We start from the raw sequence: 17569 nt of genomic DNA, 5'->3' as shown, positions 1-17569 counted from the left end.
TTAAGATTTATTTGAGAAAGAGAGGGGGAGAGAGAGAGTGAGCACAAGTGGGGAGAGGGGCAGAGAGAGGCTCTCAAGCAGGGCACTGAGCGGGGAGCCTGACGTGGGGCTTGATCTCATGACCCTGGAACATAATAAATTTTTCAATTCAGCCCATTATATGAGGGATGTGAAGAAGCGTAGAAAGGAATTATTCATCCTCCCTATAAGAACTTTCTTTTGGAAATTAAAAAAACAGAAACCAACCAAACACCATACTTCCCTTGGCCGTGGTAAGATGAGTTAAGTGACACTTCTCAAACTTAAGTTCCTTCTGTACGACTTCTACAAGTTTCACCATTCCCACCCAGACTTTTTTAGGTCATGATACCCTTCGTAACTGTTTCACTCTGCCCTCGGCCAAAGCAATACCTACCATTTCTTTGTTAGGTCCAAGCAACTTACTGAATATTTAGGTCCTAACAACTTAGTCGCCACTTGAAAATACAAAACATATAAGCCGAAAGGAAAAAAGCATTTTTATTTTATTTTTTAATAACTGCATTACCTACTAATGGGATGTGTGTGTCTGTTGCACACTGCACAGCTTCTCCAGCCACGGAATCTGGTTGGATAGTGCCACCCTCATTTCTCATCCCGGGCTGGTTTTCATGCAATTCTTACTTTTTATCACAGCAACCACCAAAGACCCAGCTTCGCAATGATACATAATGGAGAAGCATGTCGCACAGTTTAATGCTGAGACTGTGAACCGTCTTGAATTTGGTAGTTCTCAGAGTAGTGTGCTATTTCCCCAGATATCTGAAAATGTCACAGTGCCCTGAGAGTTCCCTGCAGCACACCCCTGGATATGTGCACACAGTTTAGGGACCCCAGAACTGCATTATTTACTGAACACTTTCCTCTAATCAGCTTACATTTTGAAATTTTATTTTTATATTTATTTTTATTTCTGTGTTTTTAAAATTTATCTTCAGAAATATGAACATCTGGGAGAGACTGTCTCTGTATTTAATACCTAATGAAATCCGTGTAGAACCTAAAACTCACATCATACACTACTGGTGGTTCCTATACTCTATTTTAAGAAATAGCATTTATTAATTGAAAAGAGCAAAAATAAAAAGATTATTTTCATAATTTATTTTTTCCTCCAAGTGTCTAATTTTTAATCCTTTACTTTTTTAAAAAAGATTTTATTTCTTTATTTGACAGAGAGAGAGAGAGAGAGTGAGCACAGAGGGAGAGGGAGAAACAGACTGCCTGCTGAGCAGAGAGCCCCACATGGGGCTGGATCCCAGGATGCTGAGATCATGACCTAAGCCGAAGGCAGACGCTTAACTGGCTGAGCCACCCAGGCACCCCTCATACTTTACTTTTTAGAGAAATTTTAGGTTCACAGCAAAATTGAGAAGAAGGTATAGAGAGACTCCCCATATGCTCCTTGCTCTCCCACAGGTATAGCCTCCACTGCTAGCCACATCCCCCACCACAGTGGTACATTTGCTACAGCTGATGTACCTACACCACACAACATCATCACCCAAAGTCTCTACGTGACCTTAGAGTTCACCTTTGGTGTTGTACATCCAGTGAGTTTGAACAAATACATAATGACATGTATCCCCCATTATAGTATCACATACAGTACTTGGACTACCCTAAAGTCCTCTGTACTCCCCCTCTTGAAACATCTGATTTTTTTTACTTTCATTTTAGGAACTTGAAATGCAGGCTCGAGCTCACGGACTTTCACTCATTCCATCCACGGGCCTCTGCTCCCCCGATTTGGTGAATCGGATCATCAAGCAAGAACCCACTCTCGAGAACTGCAACCAAGACCTCCTTCAGCATCATGCAGACCTACCTTGTACGACGACGCTCGACCTCACAGATGGCACCATCACCTTCAACAACAACCTTGGAGCCGGGACCGAGAGTAACCAAGCCTACGGCGTCCCCACGAAAATGGGATCCAAACTGGAAGACATCCTGATGGATGACACGCTTTCTCCCGTGGGCGTAACTGACCCACTGCTTTCGTCAGTGTCCCCTGGAGCTTCCAAAACGAGCAGCCGAAGGAGCAGCATGAGCATGGAAGAAGCCGAGCACGCTTGTTAGCGGGCCCTCCCTGCCCTGCGCTTTCAGGAACTGCTTCCTTTCTTGATTCATAGGTTTCATAATTTACCCGAAGGGGGTTTCTTGATAATTTTCCTTTAATATGAAAGTTTTTTTCATGCTTTATCAATAGCCCAGGATATATTTTATTTTTAGAATTTTGTGAAACAGACTTGTATATTCTATTTTACAACTACAGATGCCTCCGAGGTATTGTACAATGAGTGTACAGTATCTGCGAACTGAATTCACCCTGGACTTCAGCTTTCTGAGCAAGAGGATTCTGCGTCAGAGAAGTTTCTGTCCATTTTTATTCAGGGGAAACTTGGTTTGAGATCTTTATGCCTGTGACATCTTTGGAAATTAAATGTAAAGTTTAATCGAAAGAATGTAGAGCAACCAAAAATTAAAAAAAAAAAAAAAGGCAGAGAGAAAGAGATTGAGGAAAGAAAGGAAGAAATCCACACTAACCTTTTTTTTTATTTTGTAAATGTATTGATTCATTGGTACTACATTAAAGATCCAGTACCGTTCTAATAGCATTTAGGTTTTTCTACTGCAAACTATTTAAGGCAATACACTATTCTGTAAAAGAAAAAAAAAGTGCACCCAATTTCATGAGGATTGTCTGGTTAGAAAATGTAACTGTTCCCTTACTTAGGTGCAAGTGAAATTGAAGGGTTAGAGACCTAGGCTCTGAAACATGGGCTCTAATCTTGCTGTCCTTCACTCTTTGCTCTGTTACAGTTTTCCTCATCAATGAGTGTGATTCAATTTTCCATAAGATATATTTTATTTTGAAAAGGAAATGAGTGTCCTCTCAAAGTAAAATATTGAGGAGCACTGCAAGTTGTCTTTTTTTTTTCTTTCTCTCTTCAATTTCACTTTTGATAAAGAAAACCAAACTGGGCACATTTCTAATTGGCTTTCCTATTTTTATTTTTAAATTATGTTTTACTGTTCATTTGATTTGTACAGATTCTTTATTATCATCATTCTTTTCAGTATGTTTGTATTAATTTGTAAGAATATGCATCTTAAAATGGCAAGTTTTCAATATTTTTACAACTCACTGGTGGTTTTCTGCATTCTTTGTACACACGTGAAAGAAAACTTTTATGCAAGGTCTTGTGTTTAAAGAGAGCTTTGCAAATATTTTGTATATTACAGTCTCACTCGGAACTGTTTTTTCCACACATTTAAGGTGTAGTATTAATAGGTTAAAACTGGCTTTCTAGAGAAAATAAACTTACATATTTATTTTTAGTGATATAAAAGTAGCAATATTCTTGGAGACTGATAACCGTAGTGTTAATATGCCCATTATGGTCACTTAAATTGGGGTTTATTTCAGCAAACTTGCTGAATGTTTGGAAGGAGAGAAATACTGTATTGGCAAATTACTGTTACTTGATAACCGTGTTTTAACAAGCAGCAAAGTTGTAAGTTAGTTTCAGTGCATTATCTACTTGTGTAGTCCCTTGCAACAACAGTAGTGTTACATGTAATCTATCTGGCCTACGTGTTTTATACAGCTGACATATGGTGTTAAGAGCCAGGCTGTTGAATGGAATTTCTCAGTAGCAGCCTACAATTGAATAGCAAGTGGCATAAAGCATATCCATTCAGAATGAAGTGCCTTAAATATAGCAGTAGTCTTTTTTGGACTAGCACTGACTGAACCGTAATATAGGAGACAGTTTCAAGATGGTATCTATAGTCAAGAGGAACATGGAGCATGGTGCCTATGTAGACAATATAAGAGCTTCCAATTTTCCTTCAGATATTTTTCATATTAAATATATTTTAGTGACGGAGTGCCAACTTCTTTCATCAGGAAACCTTATTCAGGAGGGTTTTTTTAAAAAAAAAAGAAAATGAGTTTAAATGTCAAATATGAATTGGTGGATGGGTATTGGAGGGTTCAAAGAGAGGGTGTGATTGTCAGATGTATGAATGGATGGCTTCCGTGAAAATAATCAACTGCATATTTCCCATGCACGTTGGGCAATGAGAATCCTTGGAAACATTGATGATGCTATCAGTTTTATAGCTTTATTACCAAAGGGGGTAGGGAAAATTAATTCCCATTCTTTCAGTCCCCTTAATTGTATAGCTCTTTTCCTAGAATAGTGATGCAAATCTGCATGAACAGCTAACTGTACCATAGTGTTCATTGATACAATCATAGCATTGTCTATTTTTCTCTTCATATTTATATGGGGGGAGGGGAGCTGGGTACAGAAGTCAAAGATCGCGACGGTATGATGCTTGTTTTCTTTAGCTGATGGTGAGGGTTCTTAAAAATGGAGCAAGGTGACTAGCTCCTGGCCCAGGGAATATGGCCAGGGCTAAGTGACCTTACAGAAAGCTCTGTTGAGAGGAAGCATGGCATCTCGTACCACTGTCCTGACTTTCGCAACTCCTGAGCTCACTGTCGCCTGCTTCCCCATCCCCTTCTTAAGAGACAATTTCTGGGAGTGACGGGTGAGGAAGCCCAGGAGAATGCTGCAGCTTCGGGGGTGGTTTTCTTTCTTTCTTTTTTGCCAAATCGAGTGTGGATTTGTTTTAGGGACTAGTTAAGCCAAGAAGCGGTGGTTTGGGGTCGTCGTCTATGACAACGAGAGAACGATCCACACCACTCCCCCCATCCCTGAGAGCAGACTTGTGACTCGGGGTTGGGCCTCCATATGGAGTGACCAAAATGCCAAACTTGTCCACCTGCCTCCGGGTAAGGCAATGGAAATACCAAACCTTTTGACTTTGCCAAAAATCCTACAACCAACCTGGTCATACATAGGATGACAAAGTTCTTTCTGGTTGTTTTTAAATAATAAAGCAATAAGAACAAATAAAATACATAGGAAGTTAAGAGATATAAAATAAAGCACAAAGGAATGCACTTATTAATATTTTTTAAAAATGCACTGGGGAAAAGTTGGTGTTGATAACAGTATATTAAAAAAACCCTATTTCTTGAAAAAAAATGACAAATGACTGTCTCTTGCGGACGCTTGGTACTGTAATGTTAATAATATAGTCACCTGCTGTTGGATGCAGCAATAATTTCTGTATGGTCCATAGCACTGTATATTATGGATCGATATTAATGTATCCAATGAAATAATTGAACTGTTGTTCTTGATAGCCTCATTAAAGCATTTGGTTTTTCACATAGTGGTGGCCAGTTGTTTTTAGTTAATGACAGTTTTGAATATTGTTTGCCTTATCCAGAATGGTAGCACACATTTTCTTCTGATGTAACGAATAACAAATTGGAGGAAAAATTTTAAAATGCCAGTAAGTACTTTTTTTTGGTTTTAAATGCCACTCTAAGATATTACTTTTTGGTTTTCAACATTTTTGATTATGACTTGCACTCAGATGAACTATAATTATACAGCTTTTTAACCCCCTTCTGAATTTGGGGGAGATTTTAAACTCCCAGATGCCAAGAATTCATTTTAGATATAGGAGTTTTATTTAACATGTTTTAGTGAGAGGTGGCTTTACAAGAAGAGAAATTGTCAGGGAAGCCCTTGCATATTTACGAAAAAGACATTGGGTTTTTAAAATACAAATTTACAATAATGAAAGCTTAATATACCCAGGTTGCCAGCTCCTGGCTGTATTTTTTTTAAATACAGCACTTAAGAATCATTTGATAAATGTTGGATTTGACTTGGGAAGTGTCAGACAAAAACATGTCTTTATTCCCTAGCTAGACCTTAAACTTCTGCCCTCTTTAAAAAATATTCTGGTTTAACCTCTGGAGAAAATGAGCAAGAAACTTCCTGTACCGCTTCAGATCTGATTGTTAGCTTTTTGTTAAATTTGATTTTTTTTCTTAAATTGTAATATACAATAATCAAGCCCTTTCTTTTTCAGAGTTATTTGAATTATTTATATTTCCCATAGAAATGTGATTATGTGATGCTTTAAAAACGTGTAAAAGTAGGAAGATTTCCTATCTCAACAAGAAGTTTTCTGGGCAACCTTGAAAGAAGGTAAGCTGAAGATTGGAGTTCTTCATCTCAGGAGGTCTGCAGCTGAACCGTAACCCTGACCTGGCATTTGCTTCTTCACATTCACTTCACAATCTCTAAGGATCCTTTTTCCTTTCCTTTCCTTTTTCCTTTCCTTTTTCCTTTCCTTTCCTTTTCCTTTCCTTTCCTTTCCTTTCCTTTCCTTTCCTTTCCTTTCCTTTCCTTTCCTCCTTTTTTTCCTTTTTTTCCTTCCCTCCTTCCTTCCTTCCTTCCTTCCTCTCTTCCTTTTCTTCCTTCCTTCCTTCCTTCCCTCCTTTCTTCCTTTTCTTCCTTCCTTCCTTCTGCCTTCCTTTCCTTCCTTCCTTTCCTTCCTTCCTTCCTTTTCTTCCTTCCTTTTCTTCCTTTCTTCCTTCCTATTTTCTTTTTTCTCCTTCCTTCCTTTCCTTCCTTCCTTCCTTTTCTTCCTTCCTTCCTTTCTTCCTTCCTTCCTTTTCTTGCTTCCTTCCTTTTCTTCCTTCCTTCCTTTCTTCCTTCCTTCCTATTTTCCCTTCCTTCCTTCCATCCTTCCTTTCTTTTTTTTTTAAGCGATCTTCACACCTAAAGGTTCATAGGGCTTGAACCTAAAACCTGGAGATCAAGAGTTGCAAGCTGTACTGACAGAGCCAGCCAGGCGCCCCCCTAAATATCCTTAATCACTAGCTTCCCCCTGCCAAAAGAAACACACACACACACACACACACACACACACCCTATGTGTTGGAGCACTGTTACGTGAACATCACACATTTGCCTACAGCTCGTGTGACCTTATTTCATATTCACAGACTTAGATTTATTAAATTTTGTATTAAGTGAACCCACTTAACAGATAAATCTATCTACGAAGTGACAAAACCCGGACTGGCAGCTAGATCTCCTGAATTTCTATCTTGTCTCTGCCCATTTCCAGCTATGTGATTTTGAGCAAGTTACTTAGCCTCTCATTGCCTCATTTTCCTTTCTGTTCTTTGGTGATCATAACAGCGGCTACCACGTGGTGGTCTTGTGAAGTCCACTCAAGTGAACAGACTAGAATTATTGCTTGACAGCACATAGTAAATGCTCAGTAAATGGTAGCTGTGATTTTATGATCATAATCCCCTCCATTAATAAAATGGAGCCCACTCTCTGGACTACCTGAAAACATTGTGTGTGTCAACCGTGGCATGCACTGTTTGAGAAACGCTGCATTTTAGCACAGAGCTAATATTCGTGTGAACTGGCAAGGTGACAGAAGCCACAGGGTACTTTCGAGAAGAGGACCGCACTGTATCTAGGACCTGGGGTAAGAATATTTTAGAGAATAATAAACCCAATTTAACACCTTTTAAAAACATCATCAGCACAAATGACCTAAGATTTAAATTGTATTAAATGTGTATAATCTGCATGGGTGCCTCTACCATGAGAATAACTATGCTATATTATTCCCAGGAAATGTGCTTTACTGAAGTTGAAATCTCCATTATATTCCCTAGAGAATTAAACTTTTTGATCCTTTATGGTATACAATGATGTTATATATCTAAAGAGGGATGTCTTGATTATATCCTGTCTGTTCACTTTCCTATCAATATTTAAATGGTTTTCAGGTTTTTATTTTCAGTTATACTTACATTTGATGACTTCCTCGGAACACCATCTGAGGAGTTAATCTTCATAATCCAGCCAACATAAATGAACCTTTAGAACTACCCTGTTTTTATTTTTTGTGTATGCCAAGATTTAATGCATAGCCAAGTAGCATGAGGCAAGTTCATTTAAGAGGAGTGTTGTAAAGTTAGATTTTCATTATATTTAGTGAGAGATGGTGATGATCTCTTAATTCTTTGCTGCCACATCTGAGGCTCAATAGCAATGGCTTCATGTCCTCACCCATACTAACATGAATCCATAATATACATCTTGTGCGGAATATAAATGAAAAAGCTTCCATTCCATTCCCAGTTTTCCCAAGAGGCATGTACCAAAAAAAAAAAAAAAAAAAGAAAGAAAAAGAAAAGAAAGAAAAAAAAGCAGAGCAAATTTGCCATATTAAAATTGTCAAGCCCTTGTTTATAAATAAAATTTAGACATGGCTAATCTTATTTGTGTTCAATATTTATAGGTCTTTGGAGCCTATTACCTATACCAGATATACTGGAAAGTAATATAACTGTACGCAAATCCAAGTAAGTCTCAGCAACATTTCTAAATGGTAAAGGCAGTTTGCTTTTGAAAAATTTGCATTTTAAATTTCTAATTATGGAGTCAGTTGAAGTTAAATCCAAATGGGTGCAATTGTCACTCAAAATGTCTTCCATATTATTCAGACAGCAAAATCTGTGTAGATAGAAACCACTCAACTAGTGTTTCCCAAACTTTGCTTTATGGAACTAGTTCCACAAGCTGTTCCAAAAGTTGCTTTGGGGAATTGGGGTTTGGAGGTTGGGATAGGAAGCAAAACACCGTATTTCATTTTAAGGAACTTAAACATATTTGAACAGGTATCTGTACTGTGAGACATCTCACATTCTCAAATATGGCAATATGCACTGAGAGTCTTCAGGATTGAGAAATGTATTTAATGCTTCACAATCTTATTTGACCACAGGATTTTGTGTGTATGTGTGTGTGTAAAATACTTGTTCATGGTTCCAAAGAACATAGTTTGGGAAATTCCAGAGATTTTACAGAAATTATATAGAACTGATAAAATAACTTCTTTCATTCCTAAGGTAAGTATGCTTACATTTATTTATTATTCAATGGGTAGAAACCATTGTCACTAAAGAATTCTTCCTGAATAAGCAGATTTGCTAAGGTTTGGACTCTGCAAATATAAAATTCTGGTTAAGGAAACTATTGCTATTTAAATATTATTATTCCTGAATTTAAAAAGTAATTTATGTTATCATTTTTAATGGAAATAGAAATTCTCTTAGGCTCACGTTCAATGTGCCTCTTCTATGACTGGTAAAAAGTAGTCCTTTATATTGCATGTCTCCCAGCCCTTGAAATACAAATACCCGATGTGTGGGAGGAACGGGGGAGGTCTCACCTGCAGTACAAGGGGTTTATCACTTCGGGTCCTGCTCAGTGATTTTTGGTGGAAGGGAGTTAGGAAGAATAGTATGGTATTCAGAATTTACATAGTCTTCTCAATGATTTCTTTTTTTTTTTAGATTTTATTTTTTTTTAAAGATTTTATTTATTTATTTATTTGACAGAGAGCACAAGTAGGCAGAGTGGCAGGCAGAGGGAGAGGGAGAAGCAGACTCCCCGATGAGCAAAGAGCCCGATGTGGAACTTGATCCCAGGACCCTGGGATCATGACCCAAACCGAAGGCAGATGCCCAACCGACTGAGCCACCCAGGCGCCCCTAAGATTTTATTTTTAAGTAATCTCCACACCCAATGTGGGGCTCGAACTCACAATCCTAAGATCAAGAGCCGCAGGCTCCACTGACTGAGCCAGCCAGGTGCCCCCTCAATGATTTCTTTTTTTTAATGCAGGCAAATCCTAACAGGTGATACCTCTGAAGTTCAGTTAATTGGTTGTAGGCCAAGCCACAAAAGCCACGTTAATTGTCATGGATCAGGTATATTATAGTATTAAGATTGTTTGAGAATTGAAATAGCCATATTACAAAGTCTGAGGGAAAACACATTAGCACACCTTTCTATTCCTTACAAACGAGATCAGAGATTTCTTTCATTCGACACCTTTTTTACGATATGTTTTTTTCAAGCCCCCACAGTTTGGAAATAAATGGTGAGCTGACGACCTTGGCTCCGGTGGGACGGAGGAATGCGTTGGTTTACATGACCACAAAGTTGAATTGGTAAATGTAACTTCACGTGCGTCTGAATTGTTAAGGACGCAAAGGCATTCAGTCTGCCTGTCTCTCATTTTCTTGATTCTGTGCTCCTCTTTGCAGGTGAATCTTCTCCAGGTGGACCCCACAGTCCAGCTGAAAGCCGATGCTTCCTTCCCAGTGTCTATCGTCAAGTCCCTGTATGCGTTCTGGTCAGGCCCCCTGAGTAAGAGCACCAGGGCAGGAAGATGGCACTCGCCGATTGGCCAGGTCTGGGTCACATGGTCCACTCCCCTAGGTTCCCTCAGCCGCACCGAAACCGTGTGGACCAAGGGAAAGGAAGGTGGGGTTAATTCACCCGGACTGCAAGGAGTGATGGCTGAGCCTAAAATGGGGAGGAGATTCTGGGCAGACAAAACCACAAGTACTCATTCCTGTAGATCTCGAGAGGTTTGGGCAAGCTGTCCCTTTGCCAGACTCTTGCTCCTCCCACGTGTATCAATTTGGGATTTTTCTGTCCTCTACCTTAATGGCAGGATGGTGGGAAGGGAGGGAAAGAAGGTATTCAATGCCTAGAGTTGTATCTCTCTCATCACTCGTGGCTAGTTTTCCACAAACAATTCTCCAGCTCTCACCCCCGCCCCCACATGGAGATCCTAAGACCCGAGTCCTTCAGTAAGATGTCGAGAGGACTCACGAAGCACAAGTTCCTCTCAGTACACAAGAACTCTTACTTCCATCATTTCCAAAGCCCCCTGAGCTGTCAGGGTGTGTTCACTTGCTCATGGCAGATAACCAAACTCCCATCTGGCTCAAACTGGAAAGGGAGATTTGCTGGTCACATAACAAAAAAACTCCATGGATGAAACTCCCCAGCATGGTGACCTCCCATCCTCAAACAACAAGGTCATGAATGGTTTCCTGTCTCCTACTCACCTCGGGTCTCCTCTCTGTTGGCCTCATTCTCATGCAGGCTCTCCTGGTGAGGCAGCAGAATGACTCATGGCCCCAAACACACCCTTGCAGTTTATCAACCAGCCTGGAAGAGGTGTTTCTCTCCTCCCAGAGTCTCCTTGGCCCAGATTGGCCAGTGTGCTTATTCCGGGACCCATCTGTGTTGCCAGGGGCATGGAACGGACTGATAGGTCGTGACTCATCATGTTTCCACCCATTGAGCCAGAGTGGCCTCTGTCCATCTGGAGGGGAAAGGGGCAGCCCTGAAAGCTGGGAAGGCGGTCCAACTATGGCCCTTGTTCACTTGTCCTTTCCGTCTGTGGGTGCCTACCTCTTGCTCTTCCACCACTGGACTCTTTATCATTTAGGGCTCAGGTTAAATTTTACCTCCTCAGAGAAGAGGGCACTGACCACCTTTCAGAAAGAAAGTTCTATTTGTATTTTTTCAGTATGCCATCTTGTTTATTTCCTTCAGAGCCTGTTTATTCTTCTCTTCCTCCCCCTCCCAATCTTTCTCCACCTTCCCCTCCATCTCCTTTCCTTAAACCAATGAACTGGTTTCCTGTCACTTGTATATAAAATAATCATATTTGCGATGATCGGTGGAAACGTACTGACAATTTATTATCAATAAGTATGCAGCCTTTTCTTTTTAAATAACATGAAACATAAATAAGATTGGGAAAAAGTACTAGGTTGAAAGAATGTGTTTGCTAAGAAATAGCAGATGAATATATGTTTATTATAGAAATACGTTTACAAGGACATCTTCACAGCCTATTCCCGTGAGTTCTTGGGAGAGTACAAGTTCCATATGAATTAAAGAATGTAACTTGTATCTTTGAATGGTCCAAATTTTCTCTTCTCTATTTTGATGATAGACTTTCTCAAGTGTATTATTCCTTGCCTTTTGAGACAGAATATCATGAAGATAATTTTACCTGAGCTTGATGGCACAGGGTCATCTGTAAGGTCCTTATTTCACTGAGCTGTAAGACGGCAGTGTCCTTGGGGGCTTCAGAGCTAGAATGGGGGTTGTGGACCCCAAATTAAGGGCCCTAGAGACAGTGCTCTTACCCTGTCCTCTTTCCTCCCCAGCCCCTTCCAGGGTGTTGCTGCAGCCCTACCGTGGGTTTGGGAGAACGGCTAACCCAGTCAAGTCATTGACAGTTAACAGAATTATGTCTTGTATGGGGGAGATGCATCACGGATGAAGATCAGGGCATTCTTACGTGTAGTGCATCAGCTTTCAGGCTTTCACTGTGGCTGTGCAGAGACTGTTTTCTCCTACTTTCCTGTCTCCCAGTGGGCTTTAGCTAACAGAAGTTGCCAGTTTGTGACTTGGTTAAAGACATTTTACTGTGATTAGAAACCCAGGCCAGACTCCTTGGCCTCACGGGCTTCTGGGTTCCTACACCTCTCACAGGCCGTTCTTCTCTCCACACTTTGCAAGAGTTTCACTAAATTAGTTCAGCTCAGACGATGACAGTGGTCAGCGAATTCTTCTCTAAGGAACCAGGTAGTAAATGCCACAGGCTTTGTGGGCCAACAGGAAAAATCAAGGATATGATATTGGTACGTGAATGAGAAGGGAAAAAACAAATTTCCATGGATTTTACATGAATGAGTTTCAAAGTATAAATAATGATAATCAAGTATAATTTTTGCAACACAGTTTTACTCATGGGAAGGATGAAATCCCTTTTTGGGAGGGAGTAACATTTTGCTTAATTGGGATTCAAAGTTAGTGTTCTTTAGCATCAGATTCATTGTAAATAGTCATCTGTAGAAGCCATCTTAGCTTACAGGCTATTCGAGAACAGGTAGTGGGCCAGATTTGGGCCATAGTTTCCCGACCCCTGGACTATGGCATAAACTGATCACTGTCCCTCAATATCTGTTGTCTCTTCTTCCTTTTAGTAATATAATGTTCTGAACTTTAGCTCAGCTCCTAGCCACACTGCTGGCTTCCTTTCTTTCCAGCCGTCCTTGCGACTCGGTGGGACCAGGTTATTTCATTCTGGTTAATCAGATGTGAGTAGCCCTCCATTCCTTGGAAGGAGTAGATGCCCTGATGACTATGGCAGAGCTGCCCCACCAGCCTCTGGACTGCTATGTGGACAAGATAGAAACTTATTTCAAGTCTATATTTTGAGATCATACACTCACAGATACTATACACTGTATGCTCTACAGTTCAAAGGAAGACATGTTCTCTCCTTCTCTTCCATGTCCTCCTGTTTTTCCTTCTTCTTCATCCTTTTCTTCAATGACATCAGGATTTTCACCCTCTCCTCCTGGCCTTCCTACTCAAATCATCTAAATCAATGAGTTTCTCTCTCTCTCTCTTTTTTTTCCTACTTAAGCAAAAAACAAATTAAATTCCCCTTTGTAGCTTAGATGAGAATCATTGAATAGAATTTAAAAGCTATTTAAGGATTTTGTGTATTTCCAAAATGAAGCTCATGAGATGGAGTTGCTCTTTTGTAATAGCAAGAAGCAAAACAAACTTGGCAAATGTAATCTTACCTCGGTTAGCAAAACCCACAGGCAGATTTTATCTGTTTATGGGGATTGTTACAAAAGGCTGGATTGGTTGTCAGCTGAACTTTAATCACATCCGGTTTGAGATGAGGAACTGCTGAGCATAGAGTGTTAGACACACACACACACACACACACACACACACACACACACATGCACGCATGCACAAAATTGACAATCATAGAAGAGGCGTTGAAACTCGTACAAACGCGTTGTCTGTGGGCTGTGATTCACTGCAAGGAAAGAGCGCTAGAAATGCATTATTTCTCACCCTTTTATAAGGCTATGGGGTATGTGATACATTCTTGGACACATACTTTCAGCTTTCTGAGTCTCAGTTTCCTTGTCTAGATGATGGGGCTAAAAGTGCCTATTGCAGAGGGCTGAGGTGAAGGCTGAGAGAAAATGTAAAATACATGTCTTGCCACACTCGACGGTAGTTGTTATTTTCTCTCCGGTTGTGTTTATACCACAGTGTTTTCTTTGAAGCCAGAGTTGTCTTTTCTCCATAAAAAAGCATTTATTAGCCAGCATATCCTAGTGGCTATAAAGCCCAACCTGCATTTGGTCTTAGTGATTGAAACGGTTTAAGATGTCGAACTTGGATTTTCTTATCTTTTCAATAGAGTTTCTTGAGGAAAAAGGACAGTAGTTGTTTTTCTTATAAATCAAAAGTGCTAATAGAACCTTCTCTAGGTTTGCAGATTTTTCTCCAGGACCCACACAAGTTCTGGCCCATATACCAGGCTCTCTAGCATGGTTAAGATCATGGATGCTGGAGACAGACTGGGTTTGAATACACTGTCCTCCACTTGGAGCCTTGTCACTTGGGGCAAGATACCTAACCTCTGTTTGCCTCTTTTTCCTTGTGTGTAAAACGTCAGTAAATGATATTCCTTACATCGCACAGTGTGGGGCTCACTGAGTCAGTACATATCAAAGCATCTGTGCCTGCCATGGACTGACATTCAGCAAATTTAGTTCGTACTGTGCCATGGGAGCTGATGCTTTTTTGTTTTTTGTTTTTTGTTTTTCTTGGATGGGCCTTCCATTCTAGTAATGGGCAGTTCCAGCCAGCCCACTACTTTTCTGGTGTTTTTCTTCTTTCTGGTTCTGGACTGTTCCATTTATCTATTGCTGCATTAAACAAAACAAAACAAAACAAACAAACAAAAAAATAGCCCAAAATTGTGGCGGCAAACAAAAACCATTTTGTTGGGCTCACAGATTCTGTAGGTCAGGAATCTGGACAGGACGTAGCTGGGATGGCCTATGTTTTCTCTGCTCTGTGATGTCTGGGGCCTCAGCTGGGAAGAGTCCAGGGACTGGTGGTGACTCAATGGCCGAGGGCTAGGATCACTCAGAGTCTCCTTCGCTCCCAAGTCTGGCGCCTGGGCTGTGTGACTCAAAAAGCTTGGCTCAGCTGGGACCATTAACCAAAGTGCCCACACATGGCCTTTCCACGTGGCTTGGGTTTCTCCCAGCATGGTGGCTCGTTTCTGAGAAGGAGCAACCCCAGAGCAAATGTTCAGGAAAAAAAAAAGACAAACCCAGACAGAAACAGCATGGCTCTTTGTGACCTGGCCTCAGAAGTCAGAAAGTATTACTTCTGCTGCTCGGTTGATCTAGCAATCCCAGGTTTTCTCTGATTCCAGGGAAGGGGGCATGGATGCCACTCTGGATGCAGGTGCCAAGGATCTGAGGTCTTGTTTTCTTTTTTAAAACTTTCCTCCTATAAGTTTGGCTCTGTTTGGAACTTGTTACCCAAGTTCTGGTGAGTGGTCCCTAGTCTTCCCTGGTTGCTGTGTCCCCTTGACTAATCCCAACCCATAGGATTTGGGCTCTAGAACATCCCTTTGGCAACCTTCACTTGGTCCCTCCACAGCTCAGACAACGTTCCCTGTTCCTGCCCACTACCCAGTCCTGCCTCTCTCCGCCTTTCTTTGCTCCAGCTCATCTGCCTACAGAACACTCACTGAGTGGAATAATATTTTCGTAATGCTAGCCAAACTTTCCCTCAATACTATAACTTCCTCCTTGGTCTACCCACAACTTGCTGAAGTTCAACAGCTCCATGCTTATGGACTCAGAAAAGGAATGTTTCTTCAGAAAGGGGAGAGCCGAGGAGGCTCTTCATAGGAAAATAGAAAAGAGTATCACTGCATAGGACAAATATTTGGATATAAAGGTTCTCCGGTTAGGGGGTCAGAGGGAGAGTAATAAGAGTAGAGGTATGAGTAGTAGCAGTAACACAGGTCCTGTGCATTGTTACTTTGGTTAAAGGCTGGGGAGACGGCAAAAATCACAAGTAGTTTTATGGGATCCGAGAGCAGAGAGGACATGAAAGTCTTCTCAGGTGAGCTCCTGTAGAAGAAGCAGTGTTCTGGAGGAAAACATGATGATTGCAGTATTGAGGTGGGATGGGACCTTAGACAGCATCACCCACTAGAAAGACCTGGAACTGAAGAAGGAAACAACCAATCAGGGAAGGACCTTGCAGAGAAGGATGAGAAAAGACTCATCACTCACCCACATAGGCCCATCGCCAACGACCAGAGAGAATACCATGGAGGACATGGTGCTTTGCTTCACCCAGAGCCTCTTTTCTATATTTGCAGGAAACTTAGACAAAACCCCATGGGAAAAGGAAGGGAACCCACAGATGACAAAGATTAATCTTCCACCTCCTTAATAGGAAGTGGTAGATTCAAACGAGAAATTAAATCTAGTTTTAGAAAAATGAAACAAGTTCCCTTTTTTTGCACACCTAAAGATGTATACCATGATCCATGTTCACTAGATATATTCAGTGTTTCATACTGAGGTTTCTGGGGAGAGGTGGATATATGCAATAAAATTCTATATGGCATTTTTTATAATCAATTCTTATTTCTTTTGGAGTTTTATTATATATTGTGTTTCTATCAAATACATTGATAGAGACTTCGCTGTTGAGTAAATGGAAATTGTGAATGAAAGTTACCATTCATTCATTTAAACCTTTCTGAGCAACCACTACATGTCAAACATTGTTTTAAGTGGAGTTAACAGAGGTAAGAGTCTCACATTGTAACAGCTCTAGAACAGACATGATTTTTTTGGTCTCATAGCTAGGTCTTAGGTTTATAGCTAGACACATATAGATGTGGGGAATCTGATCAGTTAAAAAAACACACATATCCTTAGAGCTTCTTCCTCTGAACGCATAGTAAGGATACCCATAATTCCCCTCTTCTGTGTTTTGGTCAACAGAGTCAAGAGAAAGGCTTGAAACACACATATGCACACATGCATCCCCACACACCATCTCTTTATTCAGTACTGGGATGTGTTGTCATTGCATGATATATTTAGACAAAAACCACTTACTGTATAAGGATCTTTGCTCACATGAAATCTGCAGAAATAAATAGTATTAGTGATTTCTTCTTTTGTTTGATGTCAGTGTGAGATATTTATTAAGAAAATTCGCTGGATGTAATGTCACCTTAATTATAGTATGAGAAGGCTTAATGAAGGCAAATTCCCCTTTATAGCTTTAGGCTTTAATGCCACTAGGCTCTTCTGTTTATTCCAATGAATTACATTCTGGCACCCACGATCTCATGTAACAAATGCATAACTAATGTGACATTCACACAAAACATCACATTAGTTCCATACGATCAGTTCTATTCCAGTGAACACCAAACCAAATCATGTTATTGTAATGTGAGTTGTGATTTAATACCCTAATTTGTAGGTAGTTTTGTCTGAACCTAGCATTATTTACACCACGCACGGTTGTTTCTAGGACGTACTAGATGCACACTTTATCTGGCTTGGCTAACTCCCCTCCCCCAAGAGACACACCCCTAAATAATACATCAAATAGCCTGTTACTAAATGCATTCTCAACTATTTTCCTATCCGGTTCAAAATTACTGGGTGGCAGTAGTTGGCTGTTTCAATAACTCAAAAATTCCTATAATGTAACATGCTTTGAAATTTGGAGAACTAAGAATTACAGAAGAATACAGACTATCATTCAGCCCAGGAAAACTTACTAGTTGCATAATATTATTTATAAAACAAGGTCAGGATTACTCTGTGAGCATAAGTCCAGCTATTTTGAAATAAGGCATTATTTCT

General features: G+C 40.3%; 1 protein-coding gene across 4 annotated transcripts in view; it reads left to right on the top strand.

Moving 5' to 3' along the window:
- The window catches only part of MITF (melanocyte inducing transcription factor), a 215328-nt gene extending 210033 nt beyond the window's left edge, over nt 1-5295 (top strand). For all 4 annotated transcript variants that reach the window (XM_028110370.2, XM_028110369.2, XM_028110372.2 and 1 more), the window contains one exon: nt 1720-5295. In XM_028110370.2, coding sequence (XP_027966171.1) covers nt 1720-2121 — 402 coding nt within the window. In that variant the 3' untranslated portion in view covers nt 2122-5295. The remainder of the gene's footprint in view (nt 1-1719) is intronic.
- Nucleotides 5296-17569: the final 12274 nt, after the last annotated feature.

This window comes from Eumetopias jubatus, unplaced genomic scaffold (assembly GCF_037043125.1).
Source record: "Eumetopias jubatus isolate StellerSeaLion01/CBP00866 unplaced genomic scaffold, mEumJub1_p1.0 scaffold_1, whole genome shotgun sequence".
NCBI lineage: Eukaryota > Metazoa > Chordata > Mammalia > Carnivora > Otariidae > Eumetopias > Eumetopias jubatus.
This window is presented reverse-complemented; position numbering and strand designations above follow the sequence as displayed.